The sequence below is a fragment of the Clupea harengus genome, chromosome 25 (assembly GCF_900700415.2).
Source record: "Clupea harengus chromosome 25, Ch_v2.0.2, whole genome shotgun sequence".
NCBI classification, from domain to species: Eukaryota; Metazoa; Chordata; class Actinopteri; order Clupeiformes; family Clupeidae; genus Clupea; species Clupea harengus.
In genome coordinates, this window is record NC_045176.1 from 13,734,048 (window position 1) to 13,756,485 (window position 22,438).

General features: G+C 39.9%; 1 protein-coding gene across 4 annotated transcripts in view; it reads right to left on the reverse strand.

Moving 5' to 3' along the window:
- The window catches only part of astn1 (astrotactin 1), a 166,846-nt gene that overhangs the window by 78,899 nt on the left and 65,509 nt on the right, over positions 1–22,438 (reverse strand). For all 4 annotated transcript variants that reach the window (XM_031563091.2, XM_031563095.1, XM_031563093.2 and 1 more), the window contains 4 exons: positions 16,468–16,605; positions 10,247–10,397; positions 1,858–2,024; positions 100–294 (listed from right to left, as the gene is read on the reverse strand). In XM_031563091.2, coding sequence (XP_031418951.1) covers positions 100–294; positions 1,858–2,024; positions 10,247–10,397; positions 16,468–16,605 — 651 coding nt within the window. The remainder of the gene's footprint in view (positions 1–99; positions 295–1,857; positions 2,025–10,246; positions 10,398–16,467; positions 16,606–22,438) is intronic.

Consider the following 22,438-nt stretch of genomic DNA (forward strand, 5'->3'; position numbering starts at 1 on the left):
CCCCTAAGGGTATGTCTGTACTTTGCCGTTCTGTTGTAGTGTTATATACAGCCTACTCAACAACACCACCGCTGTGTTCAAACCCTGGCTTGACTTTACCTGAAAGTGGCCTTCAGGACTTGCCCAGGGGTGGTCTCCTTGGTGTGGTTGTGGTAGCCGTAGAAGACATCCCCAAACACCGTCTGGTTGGCAGGGATGTCTGCTGCCTCGGCACAGTCCACTCCTTCAGTGCAAGCCTCGGACAGGGGCTGGCAGGACCGTCCATCTGGGCCTCGTTTGTAATCCTCTATACAGCTAATGAATACAACAGAAACAACACTGTCACATTGTATTACTGGAGATGTGAAGACCTGCTCTGCTCAATACAAACCTATGGCATCATTAACTTGTAATTGCTTCCTCATACGCACAGTGTCAGTGAGGTGATTAACGAAAAAAGGTGTTGTTCATGGAGGTCACTATAAATGTCTTGCAGGTTATTATTATTATATGAAGGTTATAATGAGTAAATAAGAATGGGTACTGTTATAGCTTTCTATTGGCAATTCAAGTAACGTACAAAAGAGAGCTAGGATCAAACTGCGTGACTTTTTAGTTTATCTCACTGTAATTGTTTTCTCTATAGCATATCACTTTATCAACATAAAAATATTAATGTTAAATACTGCAATGAATCACAAGTTAAGTAATTAATCACTAATCAAAATATTTTAAACTCTGCTCCGTGAAAATGATCACTAAGCATTAGAGAACAGCCTAAATGTGTAACATGATAGGAGGAGGCTGTTTATTTAAAGCAGTAAGCACAACAAAAACTGTGCCTCCCTTTTGAAAAGAGGAACAATCCAAATACAGACAGACTGCGAGGAATTCTTTTATACTTATGGTATTTTGACATTAGGCTGCCTAGTATGCTGAGAAAGAGAGAGAAAAAATATCAAAGCGCGAGAAAGCAGGAGAAAAGACAAAAGGGAAAGTAAGAAAATATGTCAGAACTGAAATAGAGACTCTTCTTCTTTGGGTGGAAATACTCCAGCGCAAGCTGTCATTACTGGAGGTGAGAAACAGCCCATCTGTAACGCTCCCCGTAACGCACAGCACATTTTAAGTGGCTTCCTATCTCCTCACACAATAACTGCTTCTCCACTGACAGGAAATTAAGCGCATTTGCCACCTGAAGTCAAACAGGCTTTCCACTGAGGAAAGACTGGAATCCACAGTGACTAAGGAGACAGGGCCAAAAGAAGCCCAGGTTGCCAAAGAGACGCATTCTAAGAAGAAGGAAAAGAAAAGGAAGAAGAAGAGGAGGAGGAGAGGGAGGAGGATCAGTTTCACCAGGAGTCATAAGCCGTGGCATTTCTGCACTGCAGTCTTACAGGCTGATGGATGCCATCATGGCTCTTATACGTGATGGGGTCTGGAAGAGTCACAAAGCTGGACTAGTGTCAAGTAGAGATATCTGCTCAGCACACAGGCTGCTGACAATTACCCACCCTTCATTACACAGATCTGTCTGCACTCTTCCCTCACATTTCATAGCTCATATCTGTAGATGGAACCAATAAGACTAGCTGATTGGAAAACAATATATGCAAGACTCTATGCTACATAGCTCTTCTTACATTGTAACAGTGCCATCGTGAACAGTGTAAGACAGCAATTGTGGGAGTACATTTATATTGTGCACTTTTATAACCCTAATCCTGATGTTCATGTTAATAGTAGAATCACTGTGCCAAAGTCTATGTATAATCCATATAACATTTCATATTTGACTGAAGCTCTGTGCAGACTATGTGACTCAGAACTGAAGCCTAACGATAAGGCTGCAAGGTACTGATGTGCTGGTTTCCTCACCCGCAGAACATCTGGATGTTGTAGAGGGTGGGGTCCTCCTCGAGCGGCGCCAGCTGTTGGAGGCACAGCTGCTCGCAGCCCCCGTTGAAGCCATCCGAGCAGTCGATGCCAATGTGGTGGTCGTAGCAGCCCGTGCCATCCTTCATGGGGCTCAAGCCAGGTGGGCACTGAAACAACGACAACAACCCACAGTGAATTGTCTGGCTGATGCACGTGTGTGTCCGGAGCTGGTCTGGTTAATAAATGCGTTCAGGCCTGGCACGGTCATTGACAGCATTCGAAACAGGCTTGCTCCAAAATGGCAAAAGCACTTTCTGGATGCTGACATGCTCATTATCTGCGCATTCATTGCATGGCAGGGGTGTGAACGAACTCTCGACAGTTCCCAATGCTGGCTTGTTTTGAATAAACTGACGCATTTCTAAAGCTGTTCACACCCTAACGTCCTAAACAGTCTGGATAACTGCTACTTGGCAATCGGTAAGAGTCGAATCTCTCCAAGGAAGCAGAACTTAGACAACTGCACACCTGCTTCCTAAATTCCAGTCCCCTAATATTTCCCACAGCAAGTTTCCCCCTGTAGCCTGTGATTCCAAACTCACATGATGTTCTCCGTCAGCTCTGCCTTCAAAGGGGACTTTGATGGGATGATTCTAACATGGCACTTCTAGCACAGTGGAAAGAGGGAAATTCTACATATGCCTTCAGGCATTACATTATATACTTCGTATTTCTCTCTCTCTCTCTCTCTCTCTCTCTCTCTCTCTCTCTCTCTCTCTCATGGCCAACACCCAAAGATTCTGACAGTTTCTCTTTTGTGAGCTAGAGTAGCCCGAACAAGGTACAAAACCAGAACTACAATAGCATGAGATATTAACATTGGCAAAATGCTTAGTAAGAAAGACTAAGAGCAATAAGTTATATAGACACACACACACTCACACACAAACACACACACACACACACACACACACACACACACACACAGATTTAAAATGAATTGCACATACAGAGAGGGTTTACTGCCGTTAAACCTGTAAAGAAAAAAACCCGGGCTTACTGAAAGCTTATCCCTAATATGCATTGAAAACATGTGGGAAGGGGGATTATATTTCATCCCAAAGCCTCCAACCAGGATGATCATTCTAAACACCTCGCAGCAGACACACAGCTGGCACCAGGACAAACACACAGCTATAGCATAGGCAAGGCAATACAATGGCCACATCTGAGGCAGGACCAATTAAAAATTACACAACATGACACTGGCATTAAATAAGCCATTTAATACATCATCTCCTTAGCAGTCCAGATAATTGTAAACAGTAAACAACTCATCCCTGTGGTTATGTTCAAACCTGAACAAATTTTGTCTGATGGCAAGAGTGTTTTATAACGGTATCCAAAAAGGATATCTGAGCACAAAACCATGTTCAATATTTTCATTTTTAGATTTGGGTGTTTTGGTGTTTTGTGCAAAAAGGATCCAAAGGTTTGATTTACTGATTTTTGTGCTATCACTAAACACCTTTAGTGATTTTTCCTTTTTGGGGGAGGCTGAAAAAAAAGGATGCTAGGACAGAGTGAGAATACCTGAAGAATGAAACAATAGAAGAGCCCATCACTGTCTGTTAGCTTACTGGGCCAAACAGGAACTGGATGCTGGACTTAACTTGTCTACTGGCTTCACCCCAGCCATTCTTTCACTTATTTACAACAAAGTATCAAGAGGCGAGATGTTGAATTGAAACCCTATCCTTGTCCCTGGATGCTAGTGTATTGATTTTGTCACCGAGGCCGCTGCTGCCGTGACAACTGATTTATCACCTGTAATGTAAAAACCATGGTAGACTGAATCACCTAAGTCATCTGCGACACGGACTCTCTAAATCAGGTGGCCCCTCCAGCAATCGATGAGAACGGGAAGTGTGACGGGCGTGGAGGGGAATTCAGATACGCTTTGCTCGTACACCCCACCTGTCCATCCACACTGGGTGCCGAGGTTCTGCTCTGAGCTGTGTCATAAAGAAATAGGACACGTCGGAGACAAGTCCCTATTTGACTCCGTCCAACAAATGTTAAGCGCCAAAACCGTCACTGGCTTACAAATGGCTTTTCAACAATAAAGTCAGCGCTCACGGATTTGGAAAAAATTGTGACTTAATCTGCGGCTCTTTGGTAATCCGAGCAAGGCATCGATTTAGTAATCAAAATGACATCAGCCATTTCTACGACGCCCTAAACTAAATAATATATGTGCTTTGTGATGTGTGATAGTTATTGATAAATACAAGAAAATATATGAAGCAATAAAAGTCACTCTCCCCCTATTAATGTGTCAATAAGACCCGTGTACTACAGTGCCTCACATTCCTTTCTGAAATACAAACCCTGAGCTAGGGTACTTGATCTTACTAAGATCCCTCTGAACATCCTTCCTCCTGAGGAATCCAATTCCTCATGAATGCTCTGTACATGAGCATCCATTAAGGATGGAGCGTGCTCTGCTGAAGATGTCTGCTGGAGTCAGATGGTAAATAATACAAAATACACAGGGGGCCCACAGTACAAGACGATAATTAATAATAATTTAAAAGAAACCTGAGCTACAGAGCCCTTTAATCTTATTTCCAAATCTTTCCAAATGGTAACGTTTTCCTCCAGCTCCTCAAAGCTTAGGAGGAATTGGCAATGTGGTGTAGCCATATAGAAACAAACCCTCTCCAGGATTTGATGGAAAAGCTAAACAAAACTTAAATTTGCCAAAAACCCTGGATTGCACACAGAGAACAATAGAGGCTGAATGCTCATCTGGTTAGCAGAGGGCTTTCTGTGGGAATGAAATAATGTTCTTTATCATAACTCAAGAAACAAACAATAATTGCTGCGCTGCTTTAGGCTATGTAAAGGCTAAGTAAAAAAAAGAAAAAAAGTAATTCATGTCTTTTTTTTAAGTAGCTGACCTTACATGATATGCGATGGGATGAATACAAACATGTCTGGAAAGTTATTGGGATTTTCACCAAGCAGTGAATGTTTTGAGGCTATTTCAGGGGTGCCAGTGGTTTTGTCTTGAAAGATGAATGACCTCCACAGTCAGTGCTAAAGAATCTAGAAATGACATGTTCATGTCACAAATTCTGAAGAACTATTTAGGTGTTGAATGTCTTTCTAAAATCAAAAGAATGTTTGTATTTCTTGCCCAAATGTGATGATTCCTTTAATCCCTTTTTAAGGTTTCATACCTCACAGCAAAAATCAATTTTATAAGTGTGGATTTCATTTTATACATTACTTTTATCCTTTGGGCTTTAGCATAAAACTATTTTCATTTTCGGTCTGTCCACTGGTCCTTTCTCTGAGAGGGAGGGAGGGAAAGTTATACTTTGGCAGTGGCTTTGAGGATTACTACAGTGCATTAACATGCCTCAGCCTATGCATCTGTTCCTGCTTGGACCGCGGCTATGAGGCAGATAGCTGAGGATAGAGTCCCCAAATCCACTGTGTGATCCTTAGAGGAAGGAAAGAGAGAGAGAGAGAGAGAGAGAGAGAGAGAGAGAGAGAGAAAAAGATAGAGAGAAAAACAGAGGTGCAGACAGCCTGCTGAGTGCCTGCCATCCCCCAAAAGCACATGCACCTGCAGCACTTTTGCCAAGTATCGACTGGGGCTCTCAGAAGTGCTTAGCACCCAGCTTGCGGTGGGCAGCGGGGCCCGGCCACAGCCCTGGTGTGCGCCGACAAGCTGGCGGAGGACTGATGAGTTTTGTCAAAGAGTCCCACAGGTCCTGTCACCACGACGGATGGCCCACAGTGTAATACAATCACATCCATGTTGGTTTAATTAGGATGTACTGTACATTATGCGGAAATCTTCCACAAACAAAATCTTACCCAGGAGACTGATATCACGATGCATGGAGACACACACTGATCCCTCTTTTGGTGCAGTGTTTAATGAATGCCTTTCAGAGTTACACGGCTCTCTCTTCACCATTTTCTCTTGTGCTTAATCGGTTTTCGGGAGGCTTTCCTCTTTTGGTTAGGTTTTGTTTTGTTTCGTTTTATTATGAGAGGGAGAGCAACAGCCAATTATATCCCGGTCTCTCCTGACTCCTTGAGTGCCAGTCGAAAAAGAACCTAATTAATAAAATAATCATTTTGCAATTATTGTGACTCATGCGATGATGATGGGAAGCAAGTCAGGACATGCCAACTCATTCTAGCAGAAAGTAAAGAAAAGCAAGCATAGACTTCAAATACCTCCGACAAGGTGTTAATTGATAAGCAAAGAACTAGCCTCTCTGGGAGGCCGCCAGTAGCCACTTATGATTAGATGGACACAAGCATCATTAATATAACCTGTCATGGGGTAATTACTAAACGCCAACTGATGTACACTGAGCAACAGATGGGTGCATCGTAGCTAAGCAGAAAAATTAGCAGCCTGATCCTTTCTAATGGAGACAAGGGAGAAAAGACTGATGCTATACTGAATAATCAGAGCAATTAGGCCCCCTGTGATCCATCCACTGCCATGGTAACCTGCTATTTGTTTCTCGTGTAGAGCTTGTTCAACCCTACAAAAAAACCTACAATTATTATCAGCAGTGTATACATTATTATATTTCTCCTTTATATATGAGACATATTCATACATTCTGTATTCTGTTTCATTTTGGAGTTGATCCGAAACACAGGTTTTTATTTTTTTCACTTTCATTAGCATTGCAAGACAGGGCATTTGGCCTTGGCAGAGGTCTGTGCTCTCCAAGTGCCCTACTAGTTTAGTAATACTGACTAGAACCCCATAGGTATTTCATTGGCAGTTTCTGTACTATTTCTACAAGGCATGTTTAGCAATTATGTTTTATGATCTATAAGCAAATATACAAACTCTATGTAAGAAAAATGGCCTCCTATAGTGTCAGAATTTGCAAACACTGACACAGTACCAGCAGGTAAAACTTTGCAAATGTATGTAGAACAAAGACCTACGTAACATGGTTGCCTAACATAGAAACGATACTATACATGGCATTTTGAGGAACTCACGTCATTTGATTCACTGGATGCGATATTGTTTCCTGATAATCCCTGCTGTCACATTAGCAAGTGAATAAAGGTTGCTTCACCTCTATTTCAAACCCGCTAACATCGAATTAATACTGGTTTATCATGGGCTATAACTGCTGCTTTAGAAATGGAGCAGTGACAGAGCATTAATGGAAGTTTGTGCAAAAAGTGTTGATGTTGACAATTTCAAAATGTTGACACCAAACTTATATTAACTATTAAAGAAATGTTGCATGAATATTAAAGAAAGAGTGGCGCATACATTTATAAAAGACTTAAAGCACTGTTTGTGCTAACTTTACCTAACTCCACTGCTTTTCTCAATTTGCTCATAAAAAATGGACTCTCGCATACTTATTACAACAGATCTGCACTAGAAATAGAGCCTTTATAAGCTTCAGTGTTTGTTTTCTCACTTTCAATCGGTGGCAACTAATTCCCCTGGCTCAGATGAGATGAGACCTTCAAATCAGATATTAATAACAAATATTGAAAAAGACCCTGAAGATTTGATAAATGAATATATACATTAATATCAGCTTTAGTCCGCATGAATGTGTGTTTTTCTACTTTTCATTTGGGAGTTGAAAAAGTGTGGGATATTCTAAAATGAACTGAGACTAGTTGTATGTATGTTAAAGTGGTTTTTGAAATTCCCTTTTTTTAATAAAACCAAGAGGTACAACATCATTCAAATGAGAACTATGTAAAATAAAAAAATAAAAATATCATAAAAACAATTACTTGCATCTTTAGAAAGGTTTAAATAAAAATAGATCAAATTCTAATGTTTACAAAAAGCATTACTAACATTTCCTGTATGTCAGGCCGGTCAATTCTGACTGGAACCAGAATTGGGTAACCATGTTGCAAACACAGCATAAAAGTTAAATGTTTAAATGTTATAATATATTAGTTAAAATAATGTTTTAGTACACTCCATCCATGTTGGGTTTGGAATAACCCAGAAACATGCTGGCTAAAGGGGCGCTGGTGAAGATGGGTGGGCTAATGCCTCGCTCAGTGGATTTATTGGATTACGGAAGCATTGATAACATGTGGATACCAAATCAAATTTGGGGGAGCAGCGCCTTCCTTCACACTCCATCCATCTCTTTACATATACTGTATATAAGTGAGCTAGTTATGGATGAAACGTATTGGTTGTCTGCACGATATATGGTATGCGGGGTACACCGTTTTTATGTTTGTGGTTTATCAAAAAATGGATAAGAACCATTTTTATTTCTTTCATGACGCATGCACTACACTGTATTTCACTTGGATATGAGGAAAAATATTTTTGTGAGGGCATTTTCTAACTACGATTTACTCAAAGTGTTAAATGAAGCTATCACTAATCTCCTTTTTATGCTTGGGGTTTATTTACATCCAGTCATTAACCATTTTTCATCATATTTAGTCATTAACCATATTTCATCATATTTAATCCTTTTCTTTATATTTTATCTTATTTATAGCTAATTCTTTTTTGCTTTTGATCCTTCAGGCACATTTTGACTCTTGTCTAAGAAAATCTTCACGTCACTAGGCTAAGGCAAAAACATATGTAGTGCAAATCTAAGTGAAGCCTGAATGTGAGTTGTTCTAATACGAACACAAATCTGTTCATTTGCATGTTACATTCTGTTTTAACGACTGCTCTAAGGTGTATCTCTAGGTTTCTCATTTTACGCCTCTAAGGCTAGATGACAACACAAATGGTCACAGGCAACAGTCTTAGCTACATGAACCAATAATAGGCAAGCATTGATCATAGCACTTCACACTTCACACTAACAGTTTATGAAAGGCTTGGAGTTGGAGCAGGTGTTTGGGAGTAACGCTTCCTCAACTGTTCATAAATGTAGCACAACTGACACTTTCCTATCAAAGCTCAACATGTCATTCTGCCTTAAATTTGCCATACAACTACGTTAATGAGGAAAGAAAGAAAACAAATTCTCCCGGTAGTCAATGGCAACAGCTTGTCTGAAGTGTGATATCAGCTACATTAGGATAGGCTTCTCCATTTAACTTCTTATCCATTCTTCCATCACACCTTTAACATGATAAATCTCATGTGTAATTTGATTTGGAAACAAAAGGGGAAAAAACCGAATGCACAGATCCATGCATGCATATTTGTAAATATGCTCCATCAGTGTATTAACCATAACCATGTGGAGACTGTGGAGACTGAGGAGACTGAGGGAACCGATTACTAATCCATAGCCACAGTTTATCAATGGAGGAAACAAATTACTAACTCGCGGGTATGGATTTTCCTTCTCACCTAAAATGCCTGCCTAGCGACCCAAGGAGGGCTGTAGAGAATATTAATAGCCTGATGTGGACATTTATCTAATTTATCTCAGCAGCCCCTCAACATCCTGTTAATGCCCCTACTGAGAACCTTTAGTTTAGAGAATTAATTTCATCCCTTCCTCACAGGAAACGGCTCAGTTGGGAGTCTGACTTGGACATCTGATTCATGATGGATCTCTGAGTGAGATGTGGTAAAATGCTAAGAGAGTCTGAAACCTGATGAATTATCCGCTTTCTAAAGACATTTTTTCTACTTCCTGTTACTTGAGCCCATGAAAAAGACTGAACAATAATGACAATGGTGATGGTGATGATAATGGTGGTGGTGGTGGTGGTGGTGGTGATCTGATTTTGTAAAAAGTAATAATTGAAATAATGTACAAAAAAGGAGAGATGGGAGTGGGATAACTTGTTCAGGATTTGAATGCTAAGACATATTCCAAGGTCACTGTTGGCATAATTTTTATCTGTGTACCAAAGCACATCTATATTTACCTTTGTAGGTGGTTATAGCACATAAAGAATAACTAAAAATCACAGTGTGTATGACTCCCATGTTTCTGAAAGAAAAGAGGCTCTCGTTATGGTGCATTGGAATGGGAAAACCAAACGTTTACCACAGCCAGATGGTGAATACAATGAGAGCCTCTGGTTCATTTCATGGCTGTTAAACAACGTCTTAAGTGAAAGATAGCAAGAGGGAAAGAAAGAGTGCAAATAAAGAAATTCTCCAAACAGTCATTTAGAGCTGTTTTTTGCTAAACTTTCTAATCGAACACACATCTATTTATAGCAAAAGGTTTTCAGTCAAGCACATATATTTTGCAACTACTGTATATGTTGTATTGTATGTATTGTATGTATTAATATATACTGTAAAACATGCATCTTTAGACCAGCTGGGGGTTGGGGACAGAGAAAACGAGAAAAGGGAGAGAATGTAGAAAGACAGAGAGACAGAAGAAGAGACTACTTATAGGTGGCTCACCACGCAGCCAGTGGAGTCAAGTTTGCGATCGGAGATGCAGCGGAAATTCCGGCTGCAGCCGCCGTTGTCCTTTGAGCAGTCCCGCACGGGACCGAACGAGTCCAGCAGGACCTCCAGACTATCGAAGGACGAGGAAATCATGAGCTCCTCTCTGTGTAAAGACCACAAATCAGAGAGAAACACTTCAGGCCGCAGGAATACTGATGAGCCCCAGGCTCCCCACACAGGCAAGAGCAGTGAGTGCAACAGAGAAATGACAATATCATGGCAGACATGGTTAACAAAAAAACAGCACGAAACGCATGGAGAAGTTCCACTGAAGTTTAGGTGATCAACACCCTGCAGTATTATTGCAAAATACAGAGAGATCAAATCAAATAATAAAACAAAAAATGTAATCAAATAAGGGCAGCGCAGCCACAAGAAAAGTGGATAAATCCTATTTGCCAAGTCAATTTAATATGTCCTTTCTATACACACAATGGGTTTGCACTGAATAATGAACCACCATCATCACCGTAAAAACAAACACCATGTCAATGTTTGTGCTCAGTGTGTAATGCTTTAGTTTGGTGCAATTTCTTTTGATCTTGGTTAAATGCAAGGAATCTTCTCGAATACCGTGAGCAAAAAACAGTAACTTTGACGTACCAGCAGATAAAGCATATCAATTCTCAGATCACTTTCCAGCTCTGGCAAAAAAAATGTGCAACACCTTGGAGGATGTCAGTGAAGACAAAGACACGATTATGTTCACTCTGTGATGAGTCACTGTCAGTATCTGAGGAGATCATATTACATTGAGATATGATTTAATTCTTCACTGTGACGAGGAAGTCTACATTCACACATTTCCCATAAAAACCTGGCAAACCTCACCTCTCTCCAACCTGGATATAAACTGTAAAACTTGCAAACATCACCACGCAACGTGTTCACTCTCTCACACCAGGTGCGTCATCAGAGTATTTAGAGGTCATTAAACTGAAATATAGATTAAAACGGGGCCTGAAGAATGAGCTGAGCAGTGACCTTTCCATGGGATAATATTTCTCTGAAACACTAAATCACCATGCTTAAGTGGAATAGCTATAACAAATGGAGTACATTCATAATAACAATGCCACCCAAGCCTGCCCGTGGAGAGGATAAATGCCTTTGCTCTGTTGTTTTGCAAATATAATTTCCTTTCTCTCTGTATGCAGCAGGAGAGTCTCAAAGCAAAGAGGTTCGAAGCTTCAATATTGTTTGTTTATAAATGTGTGTGTGGAAAACTGATTTTATCTTGCTAACCAATTTCGCTGCTTAATTGGTCATGGTTTTTGTCTTCTTATGTTTGTGTAAAAAAACAAAAACAGAAAAATTCAATCCAATTGGTCAGATAAACGATGAAGTGTTTTGAAGAACTTCAGAATGCGAAATGTGTCATTTTGAACTTCCCCTCACAGCATTTTAAATTCCTCTGTGAGTGTGAGTCATCTCGTATGCTCATACACAAACTGGCGCTTCGCCGTTTGTTCTCAGTCTCTTCTTCCTTTCCTCCAAAGTAATCCAACCAACCATGGCTCATCCATATGGGCAGGTGCTAAAAGATTCATCCACTTTAAAATATAGATACATAAAATAAACATTCAATCAATTGTTATTTGTTAATGTATTCAATGAGATGTTTAAAAATAGACATTTTTTGTCTGAGTTAGTTTCTAAATTGCATAACAAGGATTGGGTGTTTAATTATTTGTGTATGATGTTCACGCTGCACTTATCTCATCCCTTCTCCGCTACACTTGGGTTTGGCGCTACTGGTGGGGCAGTGGATCTCTCTGCCCACAGGAACTCCACAGTGCCCCACAATTTCCTATTGATTCTGTGGTCAGATATGGTACTGCTGCGAGCGCTAATAGACAGCTGTTGGGGCAGAAATAAATCTGTCCCCTTGCTGTTAACGTCATGCAGGAACCAGGGCAACACAATAGTCGACGACAATAATAATATTAGTCTGCACTATTGCCATGCTAGTCATGGGGTGTACCATTCAATAACAACATGCTTGCAACAGAGTTCCTTAACTCAACTGAACCACTGTAAATTCAAGACAGAAGCCACAATGATGTCTAATTAATATTTAATTTTACTGTAGTTTTAAAGAGAAGCCCTCTGCCTGCTGCAGGCAATACTACAGAGATGCTAAGGTTAGCTCACAAGCCAATGGCCACCGGCGCTGCTGGCTAGCTTTGTAGCTCTGACACAACAACCACCTCAGGCTTGCACTATAGCCCCTCACGTCAACTCATCCTGCATTGCACCTCAGGTAGGCACGTGTCTTTTTGTTCAGTCCTGCTCACCGTGGCAAATCATATCTTTACTGTGTGGTCGTGTATGGAATGGGAAAGGGCAGGGCACTATATTGGGCTGTGCTGCTGTGTGTCTGTGTTTGAACTGTCAATTCTTGATGGAAGTTTATACCTGTGTTTGGTATTCATATTAGTTTTGCGTGCTCCTGGGGAAGTAGGCTGGTCGTAAAGAAGGACAATAACATAGGTGGGGCCGGCTAAAATGAAGGTTCCGGCTCCAGTGTACATGTGTGACTTGGAGGACGAGGAAGCTATATTGAAAACGTAACTGCTGGCACAATCTATTTGACGATTGAGACGGTTGACTTCTGAGTGATTTTTAGCATATCAAATTAGAATCAATTTAGGATTCAATTTAGCATTGTTGGTGATCCTGCACTGTGACTTCTTTTATTGGGTGTAGTCTACTATGAATTGAAATTCTGCAGGAGCCCCTGAGCTAAAATAAAATAAAAAGGTGGATAACAATAAGCACATGGAGAAACCTAAATATCTGACAAGAACAACAATTAACGTTCGACAGTATGCCTAACAAAACAACTTCTGACACTGGAACAGGCCAACATTAACTATTCATATTAGCACCTGGTAATCATCATTTGATTGACACCCTACATGAAATTCTGCAAGAACACGGAATGTTCCATCAAGCAGAGCATTTTGAATGTGCAGCACGTTGCAAAATATAAAACTTGCATTCGATTCAACTTGGTAGACCCAGCTATTTCTCTGGTCACGAGCCACTACAGATCAAAACGAAACAAACATGTTTATTTCAAGGGCTTTAACCTCAGCAGTGAGTAGTAACACTGGTATTAGTGCTCAAATTACATGGTGACACAAAAGTAGCGTTTACACTTTTACTTTTGTTATTGAAATCTGGTTGCAATAACAGGCACAACTGTCAGCCCTTTACCTCTACATTCAAGCAAAGGTTTGTTGAGGACTTATATTGTTATTATGACAAAAGACTTCTCAGCATATGAATGCATGACTATGTGATGCACAATGTCTAAATAATGAAAGACATAATGATGTCTGCTTGGACAGTGATAAGGGACAGTCTGACAAATTGTAACAGAACTACCACTTTGAACAAAAAAAAAAATGTATTTGTGAAGCTGGGACAGGCCGTCAAGAGAGGGACATAATTAAAGCCCAAAAGTAGAGTCTCTGTCCCTGGCTGACATATATGAAAGACAGTATGACACCCTCCCAGAGGTGGGTGGGTGGGGGGGGGGGAGTCATTAAAGCTAACCTTCAATTACAGCTGTAATGAAGAAGAACACTTAAGTAATGGAAAAGTCACCTCTGCTAACAAAGCTGAATTGGCAGGCAGACACGGCATTCATTTTGGTCATTAGACATTGACAAATACAGCTCTACTATCACTTTTTATCTCAACCCTGCAATTTGCCATGTATTATTCTTCTCTCTTTCACAGGAAGCATAATCTATTATTTCAGTGTGAATGGGCAGCATTTGTGGACGCTGAAAATGGTCTGTTAAAGAGCAATTTAATTCCCTGCATCACTTTGCATATGGCCATGTTTCCAGTCCTCCTCATTTCATTCAGCCTCCTTGCGTGTGCTTGATGAAAATACATGAAAAACGATGGTCTGGTTTCCAGTGCAAGGATGTAGCCTTGTCCTGAGCTCAGTGATTTCAAAATATCCACTCATAGCATAATTTAATCTGGAACAAGGCTTTACTCATGTCCAGAACAAAAATGCATTTTCAAATAGTACCCAGAGTAGAGATAACCCAAAACATCATGAAGATATAGACAGTAGACTGGAGTTAAGGTTAAAAAACCTGCGCATGTATACTGCACATGGATGTCTAACTGGGACTGTGCATGTGGCCTTGACACATAACATATTCAAAACCTGTGGGTGAAGGAGTGACTCAGTGTTTTGTTTCTTTCTCATCTCAAAGTTATAGATACTATGTGCTAACAGCCACTGACCTGGATTTCTCATAAACAGGATGTTTCAAGATTAAAATGGGATTCCCTTTGGCCATCTATGCATTATATAATTAGACTTATTTCTCGTTCTCTCTCTCTCCCTTAGTTTTCTCTTTATGAAATACTATATACTGTGTGTGAAATGGTGCTACTATGACGAGCATTTCTGTGTGGAATAACTCAGACCATTCAATAATGGACAAAACCAATGCCACTCCAGCAGTGCACTGCATGGCTGCTCAGCACAACCCAATGCAGCAATCACACAGCACAACCATTTCTGTGCTGTGATGAGCTTGGATGGCTCTCGTGATTTACACCAGAGAAGCTCCAGGAGAGTGGAAATAATCTTCGGCTGTTTCAAGCCCACACTTAAAGGATTACTCTGCCAGCTGTGTTGCCACGAAATGCCCTGGATGACAGTATTAACCCTCCATCTCACACACCATTTACTTCTTCATACACAGGCTCTGTGGAAAAGCCTGCTATATTAAATTATGTCAGTGAGCACAACAGCGACTGGGTCAAACATTAGGCCCTACATCAGCCCGGGCCCACAAGGAGTGCACAGATCTATTGATAACCTTAATGACGAATTCTGGAGTTTATTATTCTGTGGGTAAGAAAACAACCTAATACAGGTTGAGCTTTGTTTTCCCTCCCAGGAGCAGTACACAACGCATGTGTCCTTACATTCTGAGGCAGCAGGATGCAACTTAAGGTGAACTATTTTTAACTTCACATACAGTAGCTCCAAAAAACTCCACGCTTATGTCAAGTTACCCTAAACAATATCAAGATAAGATACATTTTGAGGCTGTGTGTAAACACCTAAACAAATAATGGAACAGCATGGGTGATCCTGGTAAACAACAACAATGGATGAGGCAGAGGTCATTCTTTTTGTATATCAGGAGTTCCATACCTAAGCACAGCATCAGTTAGCTGTTGCCTTTATTCACTGTTATTCCAGCTACCATCCAAAGCATTGATATAGACAGGTGATTAGCTTTAGACAAGGTATATTAATTCACAGTCAGACAATTACAGTATTTTCTGACTGTGGTGCAAATACAAATGTACTCCTGAAGGTTAATCCTATGACCTTTGCATGCTGTGTCTGAAAATAAAACATATGCTCTGAGGTGACTATTGTCTTTGCTCCGTTACTGTGAGCCTTGTAATAGATCAAGGTCAGGACTCGACAGAGAGGCATAATTAAGTCAAACAGATGGTTTTAATTGTATAAAGGTTACGCATATCATAAGCATAGTAGTTCTGAAGTAGAGAAATGTAAATGTATCAAAAAAAACATTTAAACATTTTTTTTTCAGATGAATTTGGAATCTCTCTAGGCTGTATGTCATATTTAGCTACTGTCCAGATTTACGCAATGCAAAAATCCTATATTTGGGGCATGTGACTTAGCTTGAGTGAGTTTGAAGAAACAGGCTGTCATTCCAGTGGCTATAATAATTGCAACATCTGACATCAGCTCTACAGCATGTAATTTGTAACAAAAGCAGGAAGAGATCAAAGGCAGCTGGGCTTCCTCAAACAAACCACATAATCCACTGATCCATCTCTTGGAACTGACATATTAAAACAATTGTATCAGAAACATAATGAAGATGAAATATAAATGCTTCTTCAGAGCCCTTCCATTTGACAGGCCTTTGTGGACTTTGTGGCCTCAGAACTACAAACGAGTTATCCACTTTGCCAACTAAGATTTACAGCCAGAAGAGGATCTTTGTACAAACTTGTCAATGTCACTGGATATATCCAACATGTAACGGTTGGCATTTTCAGAGCTGCACTAACAGTGCTATTTCATTTAGCATTTTCCTTAGGATTCCGTAGATTTCACACGCACGACTGATAGAGAAAGCACTCACCTGACATCCACAGCATCCTCCATGACAGTCATATCGGTCTTGCACTTGGCAGAGGGGTTGATCGCTAGCTCGGCCGGCGGGATGACAAAGCTTTTGCTCAGCGGGAGCCACATGCCTTCGCCCAGTGTGTAGGTGAACCTGAAACACAGCATGCAGCGCATCTTAGACGTTCGCACACTCAAAACAGGATGTAGGGCTGTGGTTTTCTGCCTGACTCTCAAACAGGATTTGTGACGCCTCGAGCAGATGGAGCAGTGTTTTCATACTCGTGTTTGAATTCTTTAAATGAGATTGCAGAGAGCCTCAGACCCTGCAGAGGCTGAGCTCACAGGATTTCAACAAAAGAGATGTTTTTGTATTGCTTGTTTGTTGTTGTTGTTTTTTACATTACCCGTTACACCTTACAGAAAGAGTTGTGTGAATTTTGGCAATGCCTTTGTTAAGTTATACACAACTGCTGCCTCCATTCATTGTCAACGATCTCCTACGGCCTGTTGTGTGACCACTTATGTCTTTCAAAATATTCAACACAAAAACTGAGGTCTGTGTGCACATAGAAATGGATGGACATGAGTGAACTATAACTGAGACCCAACGGTTGCTTGAGGCAAAACCTTCGTCAAAGGCTTCGTGAATCTTCAAGACGTCAATGTCATGTTCAAATACAACTTTTACACTGTGATATGCTCCCATGAATTAACTGAATGTGAAAAAGATGAAAGCACAAGACTAATGGCTGGCTTTTCTGTAGCAAATGTTTACCTAAGCAGGCTGAAGAGAAATATGAAGGCAACGTTGGAAAAAGGCTAACTTCACTGTGTTAGCTAGGTTCGCTTTATGTACCTTTGCATGTATTTCATGCTTTGTGGTACCACTTTAGATAGATAGATAGATAGATAGATGGATACTTTATTAATCCCGAGGGAAATTTAGGTAGGGAACATATGTTAAGCATTAACACATAACTAATATGTGTATGTATGAGTGCCTAACAAAGTCTGCATTAAGCATCATTGATCATTCCCTTCAATTCAGTTTCTTATTCTCACTGGACATGTCATTTATTCTTGGTACATCCTTAATAACCAACTAGTTGGTCTCAGCCTAAGCTTACTGATATATAATAAGAATTCAAATAGAAAGTTTGTTGCCTCCTAATACACTGTCTGAATATGTTACTTATAGGGACAGAATAATTGTAGAATAGGTATTTCTACTGACAAAACAATGCTTCAATGCTCAATGCAATGGCACCGCAGGTCCAAGTGATGGTAAATGTACTCACCCAGGCTGCTAGTGGTGACTGGGAGGAAGGGCCCATACTACGACTACAGGCACATTCATCCTTAAAACTGTAAATATGTCATTATTGATTTAAAAACAGATTCCTTTTCTAAAATGAAGACTGACAACATATAAAGGATGAAATCCTTGTGTGAGTTTGAAAATTGTATTTAGAAAAATACAACTTGCGTCCAAAAGTACCCTACCACACCCCTCCAAAGTAACCATCTTGTGTTTCCACAAGACAGAGACCTTTTCCAAAGCCTTAAGCCTCCATCAGGCTCTGACAGATGTTACTGTCTTGAGAGACTATAAGTTGGACTTGTTGGTTAGTTTGTTTTTGGTCAAGTTTGCAGGTATGAATACCTATTCTACAACTATTCTCCCATTATAAGTGGCATATTTAGACAGTATATTAAAAGGCCATAAACCTTCTACTTCTATCCTTGCTATATATCAGTAAGCTTAGGTTAATACCAACTAGTTGGCTATTAAGGATGTACCAAGAATAAATTACCTATTCAATGAGAATAAGAAATTGGTGAATATTGGCCTTATAAAGGATTAATGGTTTATGCCGATAATGTCATTGGAATGTGTAAGTTACATTATCACCATATATCTAAGGGATGCTGACGTGCATAAACCCTCCCACTGCTGGATACTGACTGACTGACAGCAAGAGGGGAGACTTACTTGCAACTGTTAAGCTTTCCATCATTTCTCAGTATGGGTATAGTTGTCTGCCTATTGCTAATTCCTTGTCACCACTGTATCTCTCCATGTTTTTCCCACTCCGTGATATTATGGAGCACAGCAAACAGGAGGAATTTGCAGTTTGAACGAACTGGTCTGCGATTAGATTACATGGCAGCAACACATTTCAAATAGCAAAGGAGCTGATTTAGCTGCAGTCAGAGACTCTCACTGACCACACACACTCAGATGATCAGATCTCTCTACTGCACTGTGGAACATCCGGGGGTGGCACTTCTTATAAATAGTCAAGAACAATCCTTTGCAGCGCACATGAAATAATCCTAAACACCGAAAGCCAAATGATAGAACAATAGACTGATTATTTCACAGCCATGAATCACATTAATATGCTTTCAGAGTTAAAGAAATCTTCTGAGACAATCGCTGTCTCAGTTGTTGTCCTGGTAACCACGGTCTGTATTTTATGTTTTTGATGAAATTCTGAGATGCAAAAACTCATCAATTTCTGTATTAGTATGTGGCACAACCATTGTATGTGCATTATGAGATTCATGATAAACATTAATACATTCTGCAGGGAACAATTGTGAGCAAGAGCAAGAGGTCAGGTATCCATAATCTCATGGATATGTGTTACAGGCTAAACTTGAAAAATACATCAGTGAATATGTGGAAAATGATTTCAAAGAAATCCCTTGTGTGATCTGACATACGACCCATATCTTCAGAGAATATGGAAAATGCACTTACTGTGGGTGTGTGTGTGTGTGTGTGTGTGTGTGTCTGTGTGTGTGTGTGTGTGTGTGTGTGTGTGTGTGTGTGTGTGTGTGTGTGTGTGTGTGTGTGTCTGTGTGTGTGTGTGTGTGTGTGTGTGTGTGTGTGTGTGTGTGTGTGTGTGTGTGTGTGTGTGTGTGTGTGTGCGTGGAGGGGAGGTAGAGTGATATGATGGTGCAGAGAAAAGGAAAGGGGTTGAACTGATTGAACTATGACCACAAGCTTATAGTTCTTGAAATTCCATCCATTCCATTATAACAGCCTTATAATAATGAATACTCATAATATTCCGCTTTGCACCTTAACAGTTTGGACCTTTTTGGCAAGACACATTAAGATGGAAATACCACAGGCATTGATCATGTTAAGAAGGGTTCTGACACAAGGTGGAAATAAGGCGTATCACATTTTAGTACATATAAGCATCTCTATTATAGGCACTTCCAGAAAACATGCATGAATAGAATTGTATTGGTGTGTTTCTGAAAACCTTCTGTTGATTACACCTGTGGTGAAGGGAGAGAACAGTTGCTACACACCCCCATCAAGTCATAACTGTATTTGACAAATTTCAGTAGTAAATGTCCTCAAATAGCACAATTTACAAAATCTGAATATAAAAATAATTGTTGTATTGTATTGTTATAGTAACAGCACTATTAAAGAGTGGAGTTAAATGTAGGTGCATTGGGCAATTAAACCAATAAGCACAATGTAGAGGCACCTCATACTACACAAAAATTCTTATAAAAATGTAGAAATATAAAACCCAACAGCATGCCAACAAACAGCATGCCAACTTATTTTGTGCTATAGTTATTCAACTATTTATATATAAACAAAAATAACTGCATTAAATGTTGCAAATCATACATTACCATTTATTTCTTTTTTGAACAGAGACGCAACAAATGTAATGTTCAATTATTTGAAATAAATATGAATCTTACTATTTATAAATATTTATTTTATCAATTCAGAAAGACATTTTTGACCAGAACACAACATGAGGTTTAATGCACTTAACAAGTCAGTCCTGCACAGACCTTTTTCCTCCTTATCTGTTATAATCTCAAAACTCCTGAGGACTCCTGAGAATGTCTACCGCTACTGCACAAAGCCACACAGTAATAAAGAGATCGACTGATGCCTCTCTATTTCATACACATTAACAGACGTTTCAGTCTGCCGACCTACACCAGAATGGACCAGAACTCCTTCCTTAAATAAGAATGACTTGATGAGAAGGAGGAGTGTGTCGTCAACAGCTAACTGAGCAACAGCATCCACAAAAGAACACCAATTATCACAATAAGGCTAATGGACACTATTGTTGGAACTGGAGCTGATGATAGTCAGCAGACCAAATCATCTGTGTTTTCCATGTGTCTGAGTTAAAAACACATCAGCTGGTTTGTGCACTTGTGGCTGGTGCCTCTCTACATTGTGCCCCTAGACGAGGTAGCCGCAGCTGGATGGAGAGGTATCATTCATCAGACAAAAGCGGTCGGGCGGGGTGATCAGAGGTCTACCTCTTCAATGTCAGTTGTGTGTGAAAGGATGGGCTTAGCTGTGACATATGCAAGGGCAACTGATAGAGGGCTGTTTCAACCAATTACAACCCCATTCAACACAGATGTCTCTGCTTCACTCTGGTAACAAAAGCCACCTTTTGTTAGCGCATTTCTCAGTCTAAACGGCTAGGAGTGGAACCCTGATTGATCGAATGAGAGGAAACAGGAAACACCGAATACTTAAACAGGGAAAAACCTGAAATGTTAGGTACAACATGGTTGAGTAATCCTCAAGCTATCGATTTTCCATATTTTACTAATCTATTAAATATTTTCTCAGAATCATTTAGGGTTAACAATACAGCAATGTTGACTCATATATTATACATGCCTGATTGGGCTATTAAAGAAGACTTGATTGAATAGTTGATGAAACTTTTTAAAGACTTGGCATATTTTGCCTCCAAATTGTTCGATTTGCATTTAATAACTGCAAACTTAGCATAACAAAAGGGCACCAGATCACATGGACTGCACTGCATTAAAAGTCACTTTAGGAATGAGCTGATTAAACTGCTATAAAAGGAAAGGCTTAATTATGTCCCTCCAATTACCTTCCGTGTTTCGATCTCTACTGTTATATGAACCAAAGCTCCCAAGTGCTGAATTCATGCAAGTGATTACAGCAAGGCAAGTCTATTAAAGTTATATTATTAATCTATTTAGGTTTTAATTTAGCAGTGAACACTGCCTTCTTTAATTTCCAACTGGGTTTACAGCATTGACCAGCCCATCCAGAATGAGGTGACAATGTTTTAACATAATACAGAAGAAAATAGTTTTAAAATATGTATGAATAGTGAAGAAATTGTGTTTTAAAAGAAACATCTTTAATAATCAATCAGTGAACATGAACAAACAGAGGTCCTACCATCTACACAGTATCTCCAAGATAACTACAGAGATCTGCCCCATGCCTATCGAATGGAATACCACTTACCTGCAGAATAACAGGAACCTGTCAAGATACACTAGTTAATTTTCTAAGTAAGGGATAATCAAGGCATTGAGGTAGCAGAAACAAAATGCATGCTGAGGTGATAATGTGGCCTCAATGCGAAGTGGAGTGGCTGTACACCTCTTACCCAAACACTGTCATTATGTAATTAGCTAATTCTATTATATTTTATCCTTATATATTTTATTCCATTCAATGGACTTTTCTCCCATTGAAGTCCAAACTGCCTTGACTAGTTCTAAATGGATGGTTGCTATGGCTAACTGCCTGTTGTGAGTTCCATAATTCTTGTTGCGAAGCTAGCACCAGCTATCCCAGCTATCTGCTGAGCCTTATCTTTGTAAAATCACAGATAAAGATACTGTATAATGGTACTAAGGGGTTATTTCAGACACGTGCCACATTCTTTCTGTAAACCACTCTCTGTGACTATCAGTCTTGCATGAGGCCTAAGCTGTGCCATATGCTACTTAAACTTCCACTGATTCTGCAATGTATACGTTATATAGCCTTAATATATGGTGAGATAGATAAAATGCTCATATCTGCTCAGACAGAGACCAAAATAAAGGAGAATGTTTATACTACTACAGATATTTCATTTACACAGAAATGTGGATGCTTAATAATTAGCTTTTTTCAATATAAAACTATTTCCCAA